Source organism: Neltuma alba, unplaced genomic scaffold (genome assembly GCF_004799145.2).
Source record: "Neltuma alba isolate B1F8T4 unplaced genomic scaffold, ASM479914v2 tig00010370_pilon, whole genome shotgun sequence".
NCBI classification, from domain to species: domain Eukaryota; kingdom Viridiplantae; phylum Streptophyta; class Magnoliopsida; order Fabales; family Fabaceae; genus Neltuma; species Neltuma alba.
In genome coordinates this window covers 383,361-401,262 of record NW_021635275.1, presented here as the reverse complement: position 1 = coordinate 401,262, position 17,902 = coordinate 383,361, and the positions used below count along the sequence as shown (strand labels likewise).

At 32.0% G+C, this 17,902-nt stretch overlaps 1 protein-coding gene across 11 annotated transcripts; it reads right to left on the bottom strand.

Annotated features, from left to right (window-relative positions):
• Positions 1-1,074: 1,074 nt before the first annotated feature.
• Positions 1,075-17,160, bottom strand: LOC114756080 (probable leucine-rich repeat receptor-like protein kinase At1g35710). 11 transcript variants are annotated; one of them, XM_028944992.1, is made up of 15 exons: positions 16,854-16,933; positions 14,035-14,366; positions 13,343-13,414; positions 13,124-13,195; positions 12,905-12,976; positions 12,686-12,757; positions 12,464-12,535; positions 6,647-6,718; positions 6,368-6,439; positions 6,089-6,160; positions 5,136-5,210; positions 3,788-4,006; positions 2,958-3,029; positions 1,654-2,814; positions 1,075-1,540 (listed from the first exon to the last, which is right to left on the bottom strand). In XM_028944992.1, the coding sequence occupies exons 2-15, from the start codon at positions 14,351-14,353 to the stop codon at positions 1,173-1,175; spliced, it is 2,790 nt and encodes a 929-aa protein (XP_028800825.1). In that variant the 5' UTR covers positions 14,354-14,366; positions 16,854-16,933; the 3' UTR covers positions 1,075-1,172. The 11 variants fall into 11 exon arrangements, with proteins under 11 accessions (XP_028800825.1, XP_028800826.1, XP_028800827.1 ...); XM_028944993.1 differs by lacking the exon at positions 12,464-12,535 and adding an exon at positions 12,245-12,316; XM_028944994.1 differs by lacking the exon at positions 14,035-14,366 and having other exon boundaries at positions 16,854-17,160.
• Between the last annotated feature and the right edge of the window lie 742 nt (positions 17,161-17,902).

Sequence of the window (17,902 nt, the reverse complement as noted above, 5' to 3'; positions counted from 1 at the left end):
AATAAAAGTGAGCTTGCAAATCAAATGATCATTAATTCCAAGATAAATTAATAGTTGAATTCCAAGCTCTATTATTTCTTATCCTCTGCAATGAATAGATTGATTGTCTTCTAACTGCTTTCTATTCCATCCCAAAATTTCATTAGTTGTTTTCATACACAGAAGCAATGTAAGTTATTAATGTTGCATAGCATAACTAAAGTTAAATTGTGGGGAATATTTATGACAAGAAATTTCAAGTCAATGGTGGATTTTGTTGCTTTAGTAAATTAACTTTCCTAGCTCACTCAAAAAAAAAAAAACTTTCCTAGGAACAAGTCGTATGTTACCAGAACTGGAGTAACACATTCTAAACCTTATTAAATGATAAAATGTTTACCCATTACTTTCATATCTCTCTACCTTAGCATGCTATTATTCACAAACTAATCCTCCATGCTCTCTGAAATTGGCGTCTCCATAACACTAGCTTGATAGGATTCATTCCCATGACATTGACTACTTTTAATTCACCGCAAGTCCTGTGAGTGTTTATGCTAAATTTCAATGATCTTATGTAAATGTAGAAATTAAGTTTATATATATATATATATATCTGTGTGTGTGTGTGTAATGATGAAGTGTGAGCTCATTGTCATTAATGAGCAGGAACATATCAAAATTTTGCTGATCACTTTGTTCCACTTAACAGTTTTAGGCAATAGTGCTACTGGAGCTATTATTGCTCTAAATGTTTATTAATGGAAGAGGAGACAACAACATTATTTCTATGATGTTCCTAGTAATAAGTTGAATAATGGAAAATATGCTATATATAATTATTGATGATTTATATGACAATGATAATCAATTTATTGACATTTTGCCTTTTTACTAGCAGCTGATCTATGAAGGCCCTTCAAACTCATTTTGGTCAGCTTGAAAAGTTTCAAGTTGCAATAGACAACTTTAGTAACAAAAATATTCTGGGTGGAGGTGAGTTTAGTTAAGTTGCTTCTGTGTATACATTTCTTATAATTCAATTTTGACACCTTATTACTTAAATAGAATAAGACAAATATCAATTGCAACAAATTAAACATATGGCAAACTTCAAATCTAGACTTTGAAGCAAGTATTTAAAGGTTTCGTCTGAGGTACAAAGTAAACAATGAGCCAAATCTCCCAATTTGTTACTGTATTATTGGCATATCTTCATTCACTAAATCTTGGATTGAGATATTGTTGAAAGGAAAGGCTAATGGAAGGTTGGAAGATAAAAGCCTTTGAGACACTTTTTGTATTGATGGTCGAGAATTGGGAGACGGGTTCAAGCATGATAATGCTATTGCGACCAAAAAAGTCACGTCTTTCGCATCTTTCCATGATGGCAAAGGGAGACGTGAGTCTAAAATATCCTTTAGCAAAATGCTTCCTGTACAAGTCTTTGACAAAGATAATATCAAATCTCCAGGATGTCTTCCCATAATTGTTTCTAATATCACCACCCCGAAACTATAAACATCGCATTTTTCAGTAACAACTAAGGTGTATGCAAGCTCTGCAATGGCCCAAAAATTAAATAAATTATGTATCCATCCCAAGATAAGTAATATACTATAAAAGTAAAATACAATACAGAAGGAGTAGTAGTAGAGAATATGAAAAGCTCACCTGGGGCAACATAACCATAAGTACCAACCAAAAGAGTTTGATTAGATGTATTTGGATCAATGATTCTAGCTGTACCAAAGTCCGATAGAAAAGCCTCCATGTTTGAGTTCAACAATATATTATTGCTTGTTATGTCTCGGTGGATAATTGGAGGAGCACAGTCATGATGCATATACAACAAAGCATTTCTTATTCCTTTAATGGCGTTCACTCTCTTACTCCAATTCAACTCTTTTGCTTCATTATCATTATTCAACACATAAAAAAGGCTTCCTCTTTCCATGTATTCATAGATGAGAAACATGCATTGACTATGCAAGCAAAAACCATGAAGCTTTACGATATTGCGATGTCGAATTTCACTCAACATCTTCACTTCGTTGTGAAAACTCTTGGCAAAAGATGTGTTTCCATATTCTCTTCTATGAAGTTTTTTCAATGCCACGATTTTTCCACTTGGAAGTTGTGCTCTATAAACACTTCCATAGGCACCTGTTCCAATGCAATATTTGATATCAAAGTCCTCTGTTGCTTCAATGACGTCTTCATACGCAATTTTCCCATCATAATTCCATATGGAAAACAAATCCCCATTTTTTGCTTCTCTTGTACCCCTTATGGATTTCTTGTTCTTTCTGAATGATTCGAATAAGATGAAACCCAGAACAAATGTGATGACAAGAAAACTTGTCAAAGGAATAATGATTTTCAACAAAGACTTTGAGCCTTTATGTATCTTCTCTAGACCAAGTAATTCTTTATTGCCCTTGAAACAATCATAATGAAAACAGCTATAGATTTCACTTGGAACATAGCCGCTAAGAAGATTGTATGACAAGTTGATGTACTGTAGCCTACAAAGTTCTGTAGGTATGCTACCAGAGATACTATTGTAGCTCAAATCAATGCTACACAATGGTGGAGCACTGCATATACTAGATGATAGTATTCCATTGAATTTGTTGTGACTAAAGTTACCATTAAAATGAAAATGATCATTTAAGTATGGTATGTTTCCACTCAGATTATTTTGGGAGACGTCTATATAAGACCGATTATTGAAATTTGCTAATTTTTCTGGTATGCTACCACTTAATTGATTTTGAGAAACAATAAAGTGTTGTAAATCTCTCAAATTGAAAATTGAAGAAGGGATATAACCTGCAATGAATAAATTTGAGTATATATATAAGTTGTCAAGATTTATCATAAAATCCAAAGTTTAAAGAATAACTCCAGCTATTTTGTTTCTACCCAAATCTAGCAATTCTAGATAAATTTGGCAATAGTGGAAGGTAGCACACCTCTCAGGTTATTGCAAGATAAATCCAGAGAAATGAGATTTTGAAGAGCTCCTATCTGAGTTGGAATAATACCTATCACCATTCCATGAAAATTCAAATATAGTGCTAGTTTTTATAATGTAGTAAATAAATTTCTGCACAAATACAAGCCTTTGATATTTGTCATAAAACGCAATGCTAAATGAATGACTATTCATATTGAACAATTCCAAACAAATAAGGTCTACATAGGTGGAAAGTAGTTAAGTAAGAGTGTTGGAAAACTATTCCAAATTTTTTTAGCATGCTACCACTTAATTGATTTTGAGAAACATCAAAGTGATATAAATCTCTTAGAGCAAAAATTGAAGAAGGGGTATCACCTGCAGTAAATAAATTTGAGTATAAATATAAGTTTTAGAGATTTGTCATAAAACCCAAAAGTTAAAAGAATGACTCCAACTATCTTATTTATGCTCAAATCTAGCAAATCTAAATAAGATTGAGGTGGAAGGTAGGATACCTATAAGGTTATTGCAAGACAAGTCCATGTAATTGAGATTTTAAAGAGCTCTTATATGAGTTGGAATTATACCAATCACCGTTCCAGGAAAAATTAAATATAATATATTTTATAATGTAGTGAATAAGTTTGTGTACAAACATAAGTCTTTGATATTTGTCATAAAACACGATACTAAAGGAATGGTTTTATCTAGATTGTTTTTATTCAAGTTGAGCAATTCTAAACAAGTAAGGTGGCAGGGGTGGAATGAAAGTAAGATTATTATAAGACAAGTGTTAATATCACATGGATGAATGAAGAGCTCTAATTTGAATTAGAGTTGTACCTGTTATCCCCATTCTAGAAAGATTTAAATATTCTAGTTTTTCTAATATAGTGAAGTTGAGATCTGCTAGCTGAGGTTGCTTTGAATGGATTCTTGGCTGGTCAATTGAAATCACATTTTCAAAGAGATTGCAAGATATGCCATGCCAGTCACAATGATAGTTAGACCCACTATCGTTGATATTCCACCATTTGCTCTCCAGCAGTATGTCCTTCTCTTCTATGGTCATAATAGTAGCAATAGCATTGGTAAACAAATTAAAATAATGGCATCACTTAATAATAACTAATAGAAGTGATCATGAATTGAGTGCAAAGTCCTTATAAATAGAAAGGTTAGCTATTATTATAGTAATGTGTTTACAAATGACAAAAGCTTACCATCACTTTGAAAGCTTCGCTAAACTAGTCTTTCCCATTACAGCCATAAGCTTGTCCATGCTTGTTCTTTATTATTGTGATTAATTTATAAGCAAAATAACAATAGAATGATACTTCAATTTGAAAAAAAACATGTTAATTGTGAAAGTAAATTTTTTTTAACAACTCTTTAATGTTAGTAACAACTCTAATAATGATAATCATCATATGACCTGAGAGATATTTTAATTTTGAGAGATTTTTTAGTGCCTAATAAATTGGTAATTTTTTAACTTTTCTAACATGGTTGACAAGTCATATAACGGTATTATTATTGTAGTTAATTCATAGACCATTCAATATTTTTTTAATTATCATATTTGAATAATTCATATCATATAAAGCTTAAAAATGATTTTTTCAAAATATAGATTTTTTTTACCCAAAACATGCTAATTATTGCAATCCTTTAAAACATCTCTTTAATGTATTATTTCTTAATTTTTTTTTAGTTGGATATCCACTACAAAAATTTTGATTTTCAGCTGCAATAAAAGTTGTCATTGAAGGTTTTCAGTGGCAACTCTTTGTTGTCACCAAGTCATTGCTGTAACAACCATTGCTGATACTAATCAGTGGCAACAAAATAAGTCGTTGCTGAAAGTATCACATTCAGTAGCTACTATTATTGTCACCGCTAATAGTCTAACTTTTAGTGGTGACAATAAGTTGCTACTGATAGTCTAACTTCCAGCATCAACTATGTTCTGAAAGTTGTCACCTTTATCGATGAGTTTAAAAAGTTGCTACTGAAACTCTAACTTTCAATAGTGACTATAACAGTTACCATTAAAAGTCATACTTTTAGCAACGACTTTTATTGTCATTGTAGAAAGTTAAGTTTTAGTGGTGACTTTTTAAAGTTCCCACCAAAAGACATCATCAAATGTCTTTTTTTTTTTTGTGGTGATGGATGAGAGGTAACTTACTTGAAATAATATTGTTATGTGACAAATTTAGATCTTGGAGATATTGAAGGCCTTCAATTTGAGATGGAATGATACCTGTTAAAACATATTCCTTTAAGTTGCAAATATAGTCCAAGGTTTTCTTCATCAAATTAAAATTCATGGTAGTATGAGTAGAAAAGAACTAGCTAGTAATTTGGTTATAAGACAAGTCCAAATGAGCGAGATTCTGAAGAGTTCCTGTCTCTGATGGAAAGATACCTATCAATAAAGATATTAGGTTATGTGAAGGTAAATATAATATTACTAAATTTAGTGAACTTTCATGGTAGCATTGGAAGTAAAAGGTACATAACACTAGTAAGATTGTTATCAGACAAGTCTAAATTAATGAGATTATGAAGAGTTCCTAACTGTAATGGAATGATCCCTATCAATAGAGTGTATTAGGTTATATGGAGGTAAATATAATACTTCAAAATTGAGTAAATTTGCAAGAGTAGAATAAAAGATACATAGCTTACCAGTGAGATTATTATAAGACAAGTTTAGATTGATAAGACTATAAAGAGCTTCTATCTATAATGAAATGGTCCCTGCTAATAGAATTATTAGGCTGTGTGGAGGTAAATAAAATATTTCAAAATTTAGTGAATTTGCAAGGTAAGAGTAGAAATTAAAGATACATAATTCACCAGTAAGACTGTTAGAAGACAAGTTCAAATAAGCAAGATTTTGGAGAGCTCTTATTTGCAATGGAATGATCCCTATCAATAGAGGTATTAGGTTGTGTGGAGGTAAATACAATATTCTAAAATTAAGTGAATTTGCAAGGTAAGAATAGAAATGAAAGATACATAACTCACCAATAAGATTATTAAAAGATAGGTTTAGGCTACGTGGAGGTAAACACGGTATATCAAAATTCAGTGAATTCACAAGGTAAGAGAAGAAATGGAAGATAGATAACTCACCAGTAAGATTATTAAAAGACAAGTCTAAATTAGTGAGATCTCGAAGAACTCCTATTTGGGATGGAATAATCCCTGTCAATAGAGGTATTAGGTTATATGGAGGTAAATACAATATTCCAAAATTTAGTGAATTTGCAAGGTAAAAATAGAAATGAAAGATACATAACTCACAAATAAGATTATTAAAAGATAGGTTTAGGTTGTCTAGAGGTAAACACGGTATATCAAAATTCAGTGAATTCACAAGGTAAGAGAAGAAATGGAAGATAGATAACTCACCAGTAAGATTGTTAAAAGACAAGTCTAAATTAGTGAGATCTCGAAGAGCTCCTATTTGGGATGGAATGATCCCTATCAACAGAGGTATTAGGTTGTGTGGAGATAAATATAATATTCCAAAATTTAGTGAATTTGTAAGGTAAAAATAGAAATGAAAGATACATAACTCACCAATAAGATTATTAAAAGATAGGTTTAGGTTGCGTGGAGGTAAACACGGTATATCAAAATTCAGTGAATTCACAAGGTAAGAGAAGAAATGAAAGATAGATAACTCACCAGTAAGATTGTTAAAAGACAAGTCTAAATTAGTGAGATCTCGAAGAGCTCCTATTTGGGATGGAATGATCCCTGTCAATAGAGGTATTAGGTTATATGGAGGTAAATATAATATTTCAAAATTTAGTGAATTTGCAAGGTAAGAGTAGAAACGAAAGATATATAACTCACCAACAAGATATTCCAAGATAAGAGTAGAAAAAAAAAAGACAAAGAAAACGCGTTGCATTATGGATAAAAATGTTGGTCTGTCTTGGATTCTTCAACTCATCTACCCACCAATAATAGAATCTAACTAATATTTTTCTTATAAAAGCATAATAAATTTATAGTTGTCCGCTAAAGGCTGACAAACGTAGAAATGATGATAGAGTAAGAAAGATTAAAACAAAAAAAATTAACAAGTCCCTATTAAATGTTAAGAGAGAATTACTATAAAATCTCAAAAAAAATCACAAATTTTTTTTGAAAATTTAAAAATTGTGTACAAGAACCCATTCGCAAAATTTGTTGTTATTTGCTTATGAATTGTAATTAAAACCAATATTATTATTATTGTAATGGGTCCCTATTTGTAATTTTTCTATTTCTAAGGTCTATTCTTGCCATTTTTTAAGATCAAACATAATTATTAAAACATCCTAATAACAATATAGCTACCTACAATGACAAATTCTGGGTAGGAAGTGAATATTACTCATTTGCCATTGAAACTTTTTTATAATTATTTTTTCCTTGGGACCTCAGTAATTCTCACTAAATGTTATGAAGATGGATATAAAATTAAGACATAACAATTAACACGTAATATTTTTAAGAAAAAGACTTGAAAACTAAATTGACTATCATTTATCTTAGACGCTACCTTAAGATTGTTGATCTTCATTACTTCAATTCTGAACCTTCCATCTTGAAAGGAACAGATACTAAAAGTGGGGTGATTTCAAGACTTAAGGTTTTGAATCATTTAAGATTATCCCAACCTTTCCTCCTATGCAAAGGAAGAACTAAAAAATTTATCTACTTAGTTATCATCATGACTATTGCTATCTATTATTCATAAATCTTGTGGTCCATCACTGTTTGGTGCTATAATTTGATAAACTCTCTAGTTCATGGTGTTGATGTTCTAAGGCATCTTGCTCCTCCTCTAATTGTTTAAGACACTTAATGATCTTCTAGAGCAGTTTTGCATTATCAACTTTTGCAGTCTCTTACTCTTCCCAAGCTTATGCTTGACATCAACTGGCGTTTAGAGATGATTATATAAATTATTGCTAAAGCAAAGGTTCTACATACCAGACAATTATCAATGATGTTTTGTGTCCTTGCTTCAATCATCACTTTATGACAACCATTGAACACAACAGGTCCTTACCCAAGTTTGGCTCATATTCTATCACCATATAACTATTTGTTTAGACTTTTTCCTTCTGCTCAAATCTACATTTTTGTTCTTATCTCTGTCAGGGAACTTTTTAGTGATAGTATGACTAGAAAAATCCCAGCTGAATTTGGAAATTTGACTAATGGCTCATTCCAATTGATTACTGAGGGGTGACCTATCAAAATTATGCTAATCAGTCCTCTCCACTTGACATTTTTAGAGATAATCATCATTTAAGATCAATAAATCTTACACCCGGACCAGTTGCACCGCCTTATTTATTGATGTTCACTTTGATAATCAATTATATTGTTGAAAGAACTACTTTGCCTTAAAGATTTAGTTAGAGAATAGACCCTCTTATGTCATGTACAAACCTATTAAGCTTGAAGGTTGAAAACTAGACAGTCTAGGTTTACATTACAACCCCCTTAAATTAAAGCTAAATAACTATCTCTGAAGTTTCTTGTTACAAGACTGCTTAACTGGACCTCACATGTTACCCAACCACTTGTTTCACACTTACATATCATACTAAAATCATATAAATGATGAAAGAGGGGGGCTATTTTATCCGTGCTAATATTTCCTTTATTCCTTTCGCTAATGAAAATTAAAGTATGTGGGGTTAAATAATTGCGAAGGGGAAGAAGGTGTGGATGTATAATGAAAGAATATGCTCACCAGTTCTTGACAGGAGTGTGGCACCATGTTTACGAGGTGTCCTTATTCATTTACTCTTTTTTTTAAATTAAATTTTGTATGAATACCACTAATTGGCTTTGCTTGTGTGAGAATAGAAGGTATATAACTTACTAGTAAGATTATTATTAGATAAGTCCAAAACATCTAGATAATGAAGAACTCCAATTTGAGTTGGAATGGTACCTATCAAAGCTAGTCATTTGAATTTCAAATATATTGTAGGTTATAAAAAGCAACATTTTAAAATTGAGTGAATTTGCAAGATCTATAACTTACAAGTAAGATTGTTATAAGATAAGTTCAAATTGATAAGATTATGAAGAGCTCCAATCTCCTACCTGTCAAAGCCAATCATTTGAATTGCAAATGTGTCGTAAGTTATTGTCTTTATTTCTCATGTCATTCACAACTTATTGAGCTTGAAAGGTAGACAATATAGGTGATAGTATATAGGGTAATAATTAATTGGCTTTTCTAGATATTTCAGTTATTTATCATTATTAGGAAATATTTGGTTTTAATTTTAATTTGATTGTTATGTTTTATAATTAATTGATACTTGCATTTAATTTTGAAATTATAGAATGCTCTAGTATTAGTTTTTAAGGTTAGCTTGAAGCCTATAAATAAAACCTCAATTCATTTGTTTTGTACGGCTTATGATTTGAATAAACATATTACTAAGTTTCTTCTCCTCCAAGTTCTCTTATCCCTTTGTTCATTTGATTTCTCCCTCCTTTCTTGCTGTCCTCCCTCTTCTCGTCTCCTCTTCTCCTTCTCTTTCTCTCCTTTCCCTTTTTTCCTTTCTCATCCTATATCAATTGGCATCACAGCTAGGTTCCCACTTCTCTTTCACTACATCCAAATACACCTTAACTCTAAAATGTTCCATAGCTAGAAGCCAAACATACCATAAACTCTAAAACCTTTGTAACAATTGGCTTTATTATCTCTATTCACCGTGCTACTTGGCTGCAAATATGGGTTATAGACGAGTTTGTGTAGGAAGTTTCGATGCAAATATGGCACTCCATCCTGGTATATTCAGCATTGATATGATTTTGAAAGTTTCCAATGCTATAAATATGAGGAACATCGTCGTCAACATGAGTATGCTAATCATCAATGATATAAATATACCAATTGCCATCAATATGAATTGGTTCATCAATATTAGTATGCCGATTATCATCATGAGTATGTCAACCATCACCATTATGAATCTGCTTACCATTATGATGACGAAGGGTGCTATAAGGATTTAAATTATCGCTTCTCTTTATTCATGCCCAAGGTCAAAGAATATAAGATTAATGAAGAGCACTACAAGACTGAAGCTAAAGAATGTCAACATTTGAATTTCATAATAACTAAGCTTGCGCATATGCAAGATCAGATTAGTAAAGGGAAAAAGGAAAGAGAAGAGGCATTATACCAAACAAGCTAGTTAACAAAAGTCAAAGTTCCTCCCTTAAAGCTATAAAATGGTGATACAACTTTACAGGAAGTGTTGCCCCTCATACATGTAGAGCCTATTCATGGTGCTAAAATGACCCAACTAGCAAGTGTGCCATAACAGACACTATTGGACACTCTTGTCATTCAAGTGATTGAGGATAGTGATATCATTATCGTTAATGATACAAATTCTTGAATCAATGATCAGGCTATTAAGGCTACACACGTCCAAGTGACTCCTCCTCAAATTGTGACCATCAAATATAAGCTTAATCAGATGGCATCTCAATCTCATCTTTAAGGTGTATGACCTAAAGTTGATTCACTTCTTAACAGACCATCTCGTGAGTATCTTGTCTAATTGGAAAGGCTTTCTATATGTTCTCAATGATGAAGCTCATCATTCGCTTGATGGTTCTGGCTTTTGATACCTCACCTATTAGAGAGGATTTCCATATCAAAGTACCATATTGAGGTCTAATCAAGTTAATCACTCAACCATGGTTTTCTCTTTCACCACTTCACTTGCTGGAAAGGACTTTCATATCGAAGCACCAAGCCTACCCTTTCCTTCATAGATCTGTGCCTCTATTTGAACTCTTCAAGAGCTGAGTTCTTCAAGCAGGGGGGAAATGATGGGATATGAACTAATAATTAATTGGCATTTTTAGATATTTCAGTTATTTATCATTATTAGAGAATATTTGGTTTTAATTTTAATTTGATTGTTATGTTTTATCATTAATTGTTATTTGCATTTAATTTTGAAATTCTAGAATGCTCTAGTGTTAATTTCTAAGTTAGCTTAAGGCCTATAAATAGAACCTCAATTCATTTGCTTTGTATGACTCATGATTTGAATAAACATATTATTGAGTTTCTCTTCCTCTAAATTCTCTTCTCCCTTTATCCATCTAATTTCTCCCTCATTTCTTGTTGTCCTCCCTTTTCTCCTTTTCTTTCTCTCCTTTTTCCCATTTTCCTTCCCCATCTTGCATCAATAGGTTTACATTACAATAAACTTAAATTGTGGCTAAACATAACTTTCTCTGAATTTTCTTGTTACAAGACTACTTAACAGGACATCACCTATTACCCACCCATGTGTTTTCATATTCATATCATACTAATACTATAGTGATGATGAAAGAAGGTTGGGATTATTCTATCTATGCTAATATTCCTTTATTCCTTTTGCTGATGAAAAGTATACAAGGTTGAATAATTGTGGGGTAGGAAGGTGGCGGGGGCACAATGAAAGAATATGCTCACTAGTTCTTGATAGAAGTGTTGCATTACGTTTACAAGGTATCCTTATTTGTCTACTCTAGTTTTTTAAGTGACTTTTCCTAGAAAGATGAACAAAGTAGCATTGCTTGTGTGAGAGTGAAAGATATATGACTTACCAGTAAGATTGTTATAAGTCAAGTCCAAATGGATGAGATTATAAAAAGCTCATTTAAGTTGGAATAGTGCCCATTAAAGCCAGACATTTGAGTTGTAGATGCCTTATAGGTTATTTCTTATTAAGTAAAAATTGAGGTTAACCTACCCTGTTAGGTTATGGACATAAATACATTTGTAATTTGAGTGAATTTGCAAGGTAAGATTGAAAGACACATAACTCACTAGATGGGTGAGATTATGAAGAGCCCCAATTTGAGTTGAAATCATACTTATTAAAGCCATTCATCATTTGAGTTGCAAATGCTTTGTAGGTTATTTCTTATGAAATACAAATTGAAGGGTCTATTAAGTTATTGAGTAAATATAGCATTCTAAACTGAGTAAATTTGCAAGGTAAGATTGAAAGATACATAACTCCCCAGTGAGCTTGTTACATGACAAGTCCAGATGGGTGAGATTATGAAGAGCTCCAATTTGAGTTGAAATCATACCTATCAAAGCCATTCATCATTTGAGTTGCAAATGCTTTGCAGGTTATTTCTTATGAAATACAAATTGAAGGGTTTGTTAAGTTATTGAGTAAATATAACATTCTAAATTGAGTAAATGTACAAGGTAAGATTAAAAGATACATAACTCACCAGTGAGCTTGTTATACGACAAGTCCAGATAGGTGAGATTATGAAGAGCTCCAATTTGAATTGGAATAATACTTGTCAAAGCAAATCATTTGAATTGCAGATGTTTTGCAGGTTATTTCTCACAAAATACAAATTGAGGGATCTATTTAGTTATTGAGTAAATATAACATTCTAAATTGAATAAACTAGCAAGGTAAGATTGAAAGACACATAACTCACCAGTAAGCTTGTTATGTGACAAGTCCAAATGGGTGAGATTATGAAGAGCTCCAATTTGAGTTGAAATCATACCTATCAAAGCCATTCATCATTTGAGTTGCAAATGCTTTGCAGGTTATTTCTTATGAAATACAAATTGAAGGGTTTGTTAAGTTATTGAGTAAATATAACATTCTAAATTGAGTAAATTTGCAAGGTAAGATTAAAAGAGACATAACTCACCAGTGAGCTTGTTATACGACAAGTCCAGATAGGTGAGATTATGAAGAGCTCCAATTTGAATTGGAATAATACCTGTCAAAGCAAATCATTTGAATTGCAGATGTTTTGCAGGTTATTTCTTATGAAATACAAATTGAAGGGTATGTTAAGTTATTGAGTAAATATAACATTCTAAATTGAGTAAAGTTGCAAGGTAAGATTAAAAGAGACATAACTCACCAGTGAGCTTGTTATACGACAAGTCCAGATAGGTGAGATTATGAAGAGCTCCAATTTGAATTGGAATAATACCTGTCAAAGCAAATCATTTGAATTGCAGATGTTTTGCAGGTTATTTCTTATGAAATACAAATTGAAGGGTATGTTAAGTTATTGAGTAAATATAACATTCTAAATTGAGTAAAGTTGCAAGGTAAGATTAAAAGAGACATAACTCACCAGTGAGCTTGTTATACGACAAGTCCAGATAGATGAGATTATGAAGAGCTCCAATTTGAATTGGAATAATACCTGTCAAAGCAAATCATTTGAATTGCAGATGTTTTGTAGGTTATTTCTCACAAAATACAAATTGAGCGGTCTATTAAGTTATTGAGTAAATATAACATTCTAAATTGAGTAAATTTGCAAGGTAAGATTAAAAGATACATAACTTACCAGTGAGCTTGTTATACGACAAGTCCAGATAGGTGAGATTATGAAGAGCTCCAATTTGAATTGGAATAATACCTGTCAAAGCAAATCATTTGAATTGCAGATGTTTTGTAGGTTATTTCTCACAAAATACAAATTGAGCGGTCTATTAAGTTATTGAGTAAATATAACATTCTAAATTGAGTAAACTAGCAAGGTAAGAACAAAAAATATATAACTCACCAGTAAGATTATTATCACACAAGTCTAGACGAATGAGATTATAAAGAGCTCCAATTTGAATTGGAATAGTACTTATCAAAGCCAATCATTTGAATTGCAAATGTGTTGTGAGTTATTTCTAATCAAATAAAGGAATTTTAGAAGAATCCTGGAGCTTTTCCAAGTATTTTTGCATTTCTATTAAAAATCCTTGGAATCTATAGAAGCTGAGGAAATTGTATTGTAACTTTCCTAGTTCTCTAGCTACACTTATGCAGATATAATTGCGGCTCAATTCAATGCTACAATTTGATGGTGAAAAGCACAATTGAGCTGGTATCACCCCATCAATTTCGTTATAACTAAAGTTGCCATCAAAATGTATGTGGTTCTCAATGTAAGGCATGTTTCCGCTTAGCCGATGATTTAGAGATACATCCTAATTTTGTCAAATTTTAAATGAGTAAGGTTGGCAAGAGTGGAGGGTAGTTTACCTATCAATCCCATTTGAACACCCAAACCTTCAAGATTGAGAAATGCAGTGAAGTTGAGATCTGCTAGCTGAGCTCGAGGCTGGATTGAAATGGGTTCATATGGCAGCTGTATCGAAACAACGCTTCCAACATCATTGCAAGTTATGCAATTCCATCCACAAGGGTCGTCTGAATTAAAATTGGAGCCATTGAACCAGTTGCTCTGAAGCAAAGCATGCTTCTCCTCGTCTATCATGGCGGTAGCAATACTGAGGGGGAAACGAATGGCATGGCATAATAGTAATATTACAGGAGTCCACATGAAGTTGGAGATTGCCATTAGCTCATGCAAACTGATCACCAAATGATTGTGCAGAGGTTGAGTCTTTATAGGAAGATAAATTGTTTTTCATTAAAAAAAAATTACTTCCTCTAGTGCTTACTATAAGAGGTTATCTAGAAGAAAACTTTGGTCCTCATTATAATTGGCCAACAAGGTCATTAATGACTTTTTCCTAGTTTACCCTTGGTTATAAATTATTATAATAATATTTATAAGGAAACATTCATGTAAATCACATTATTAAATAAGGGTAGATTTTTACAATTTTATAATTTCGAAATACATTTAATGACAAAATTAATATTTCTTAGTCTGTGGGAATTAGTTGATGACATCTTACGGAGGCAGTGTAACTTTTTAATTATGTGATATCTAAAAACGCGTGAGATGACTTTGACTATTATTAAAAGGCAAAGAAAACAGGTTGTCACGTGGCATTGCCCTATTGGAATGAAATGATCACTGTCCGTTAATGCCGCTATTGGGAATGAAATGATCACTGTCCGTGGTCTTAGTCAATATTAGAGTCTTTCCTTACCCCTTTGTCTCAAAATATAAGTCTAATTTACTTGCGTTGACAAAAAAAAAAAAAAGGTGTAATTTAGTTAATGTATATAATATAGGTAATAACGGCCGAAGTATGCGTTTATGGCTCTAATTTTATATAAAATTTCAATTGCTTCCCTATGGTTTTAAATAATAACTTTGCAACTAAATGCTGTCAAAAACTTATGTTGAAAATTTAATCTTCTAATATGATCATTTTTATATTTTAAAATAAAAAGAAACCTGCTTAAAAAACGTATTGTGAAAAAACTGAAAATCCTGCGTCTATTTCTCTGCGAAATTCGGTCTGAGGTGAAAGACTGAAGCACTATGCCAAATTCCAAAAAGCCAAATTCCTGAGATAACCCACAAAACTCTGTTTCTTTTTGTTGGAAATCTTCTAACGCCCTCGTATTTGGGTTTTGGATCTCAGTATTGGTTGTTCAAGTAGTGTGCCTTTAGGATTTTACAATTGAAATGAAGTTCATAAAGTGCACTTACTACAAACAAACAAACAAAAAATTGATTTTTATTGGTGACAAAAGTGGCAACTATCGTTGGTACTTATCAAAGGGGCAAAATGAGTATTTACTAACGCTGAAAGTGTTTCAGTAATGACACGATAGATTCACCGCGGGCCACCGCCACGCAAGTCAATGGTGATGCTCGTCAGCGTCAAAGTCATTGGAGCATGCCCAAAGGCAAATGGACATGATATTAACGTATGAGATGGGAGAGTTGAAGTATGCATACTCCTCTTATTCTATTTATAGGGTAGAGAGAGAAAGTTTTTTTTGGTCCTATTTATAAATCACTTCATTAACTTTCTAGTGTGAATGTATTATTTTGTCCTTTATTTATTATAGTATAAGTAGTTATCTTTTTTGAAAGGAGTATATATTAAATAAGGGTAAAATTGAAAAGTTGCTATATTTTAATGGAGAGTTAATGCAGTTTAAGGTTTTTCTTGGTCTGTGTGAAACATGTTGGAAGTACCTTATAAATAGGACCAGAGGAGTATGTCCAAAGGAAATCGATGACCACGTGTAATTCATTTAGGCTTCTTCCAGTAATTTTTAATAATTAATATTTTCAAGTTCCGAAATCTGAATTATCAATAACGTCAAAGATGGGGTAGTAATTTCTTTGCAAGTCAAGGTCACATATCAATGGCTAACAATTCATTTAGGTATTAAAGTTACTTGCATCTTACAATTCAAGCAAAGATTCAACATAAAATTCTATTACTACTAGTATTATGGCCTTTGACTTAGTTAAAGACTTTTCCAAATGCATTGAGCAAATATTCAAATAGGATTTTGAAAAGAAATGTTACAAGTATTATAATTTGCTCTCTTTTTATAATTTTTTTGAAAAATCAAAGGAGGAGGAAAATATCATTGTTAATATCCTTTGTCTATATTAAAATGTAGGTCGACAATGAAAAAAAAAAAGAAAGAAAGAGAGAGCTGATATGTGTGGAAGTTAATTGACATTATCTCCCAAAAGAGAAACTAAAGTTTGTAACATATTTTTTCAAATAATTAATTGCTGCATGTTGCTTATAAATAAATGCCATATAGATATGTGAATAGTAAAGTTATGGCTATAGATTTTAATCCATTATATATGCATATATATTGATTGATATGTGAATAGTAAAGTTATGGCTATAGATTTTAATCCATTATATATGCATATATATTGATTAATTTTTTCTTAAATTCTCTAGCTACACTTAGGCAGATATAATTGCGGCTCAATTCAATGCTACAATTTGATGGTGAAAAGCACAAGCGAGCTGGTAACACCCCATCATTTTCTTTATAACTAAAGTTACCATCAAAATGTAATGTAAAGCATGTTTCTGCATAGCTGATGATTTGGAGATACATCCTAATTTTGTCAAATTTTAAATGAGTGAGGTTGGCAAGAGTGGAGGGTAGTTTACCTATCAATCCCATTTCTTCAAGATCCAATTCTTCAAGATTGGGAAATGCAGCGAAGTTGAGATCTGCTAGCTGAGCTTGAGGCTGGTTTGAAATGGGCCCATATTGCTCTATCGAAACAATGCTTCCAGCATCATTGCAATATATGCTACTCCACTCACAGGGGTCCTTTGAATTAATGTTGGAGCCATTGAACCAGTTGCTCTGAAGCAGAGCATGCTTCTCCTTGCCTATCATGGTGGTAGCAATACTGAGGAAGAAAGGAATGACATGGCATAATAGTAATATTACAATAGTCCACATGATGTTGGAGAATGCCATCGGCTCATGCAAACTGATCGCCGGATGATTGTGCAGAGGTTGAGTCTTTAATTTATAGGAAGATAAATTATTTTTCATTAAAAAAAATATTACTTCCTCTAGTGCTTGCTATAAGAGGTTATCTAGGAGAAAACTTTGGTCCTCATTATAACTGGCCAACAAGGTCATTAATGACTTTTTTCCTAGTTTACCCTTGGCTATAAATTATTATAATAATATTTATCAGGAAACATTCCTGTAAATCACATTATTAAATAAGGGTAGATTTGTACAATTTTATAATTTTGCAATACATTTAATGACAACATTATTACTCCTCTGGTCTTAAATATAATACAAAATGAGTCTTATATTTAGAATCAGAATATTTGTGTGGGAAGTAGTTGATGGCATCTTACCGGGGCAGTATAACTTTTTAATCATGTGATGTTTAAAAACGCGTGAGATGACTTTGACTATTATTAAAAAAACAAAGAAAAAAGGTTGTCACGTGGCATTGCCTTAATGGAATGAAATGGTCATTGCCTGTGGTCTTAGTCAATATTAGAGTCTTTCCTCACTCCTTTGTCTCAAAATATAAGTGTAATTTACTTACGTTGACCCAACAAAAAAAAGGTGTCATTTAGTAACATGTATATAATATATGTAAAGAGAAATAAGGGCCGAGGTATGCGTTTATGTCTCTAATTTTATATAAAATTTCAATTGCTTCCCTATAGTTTTAAATAAT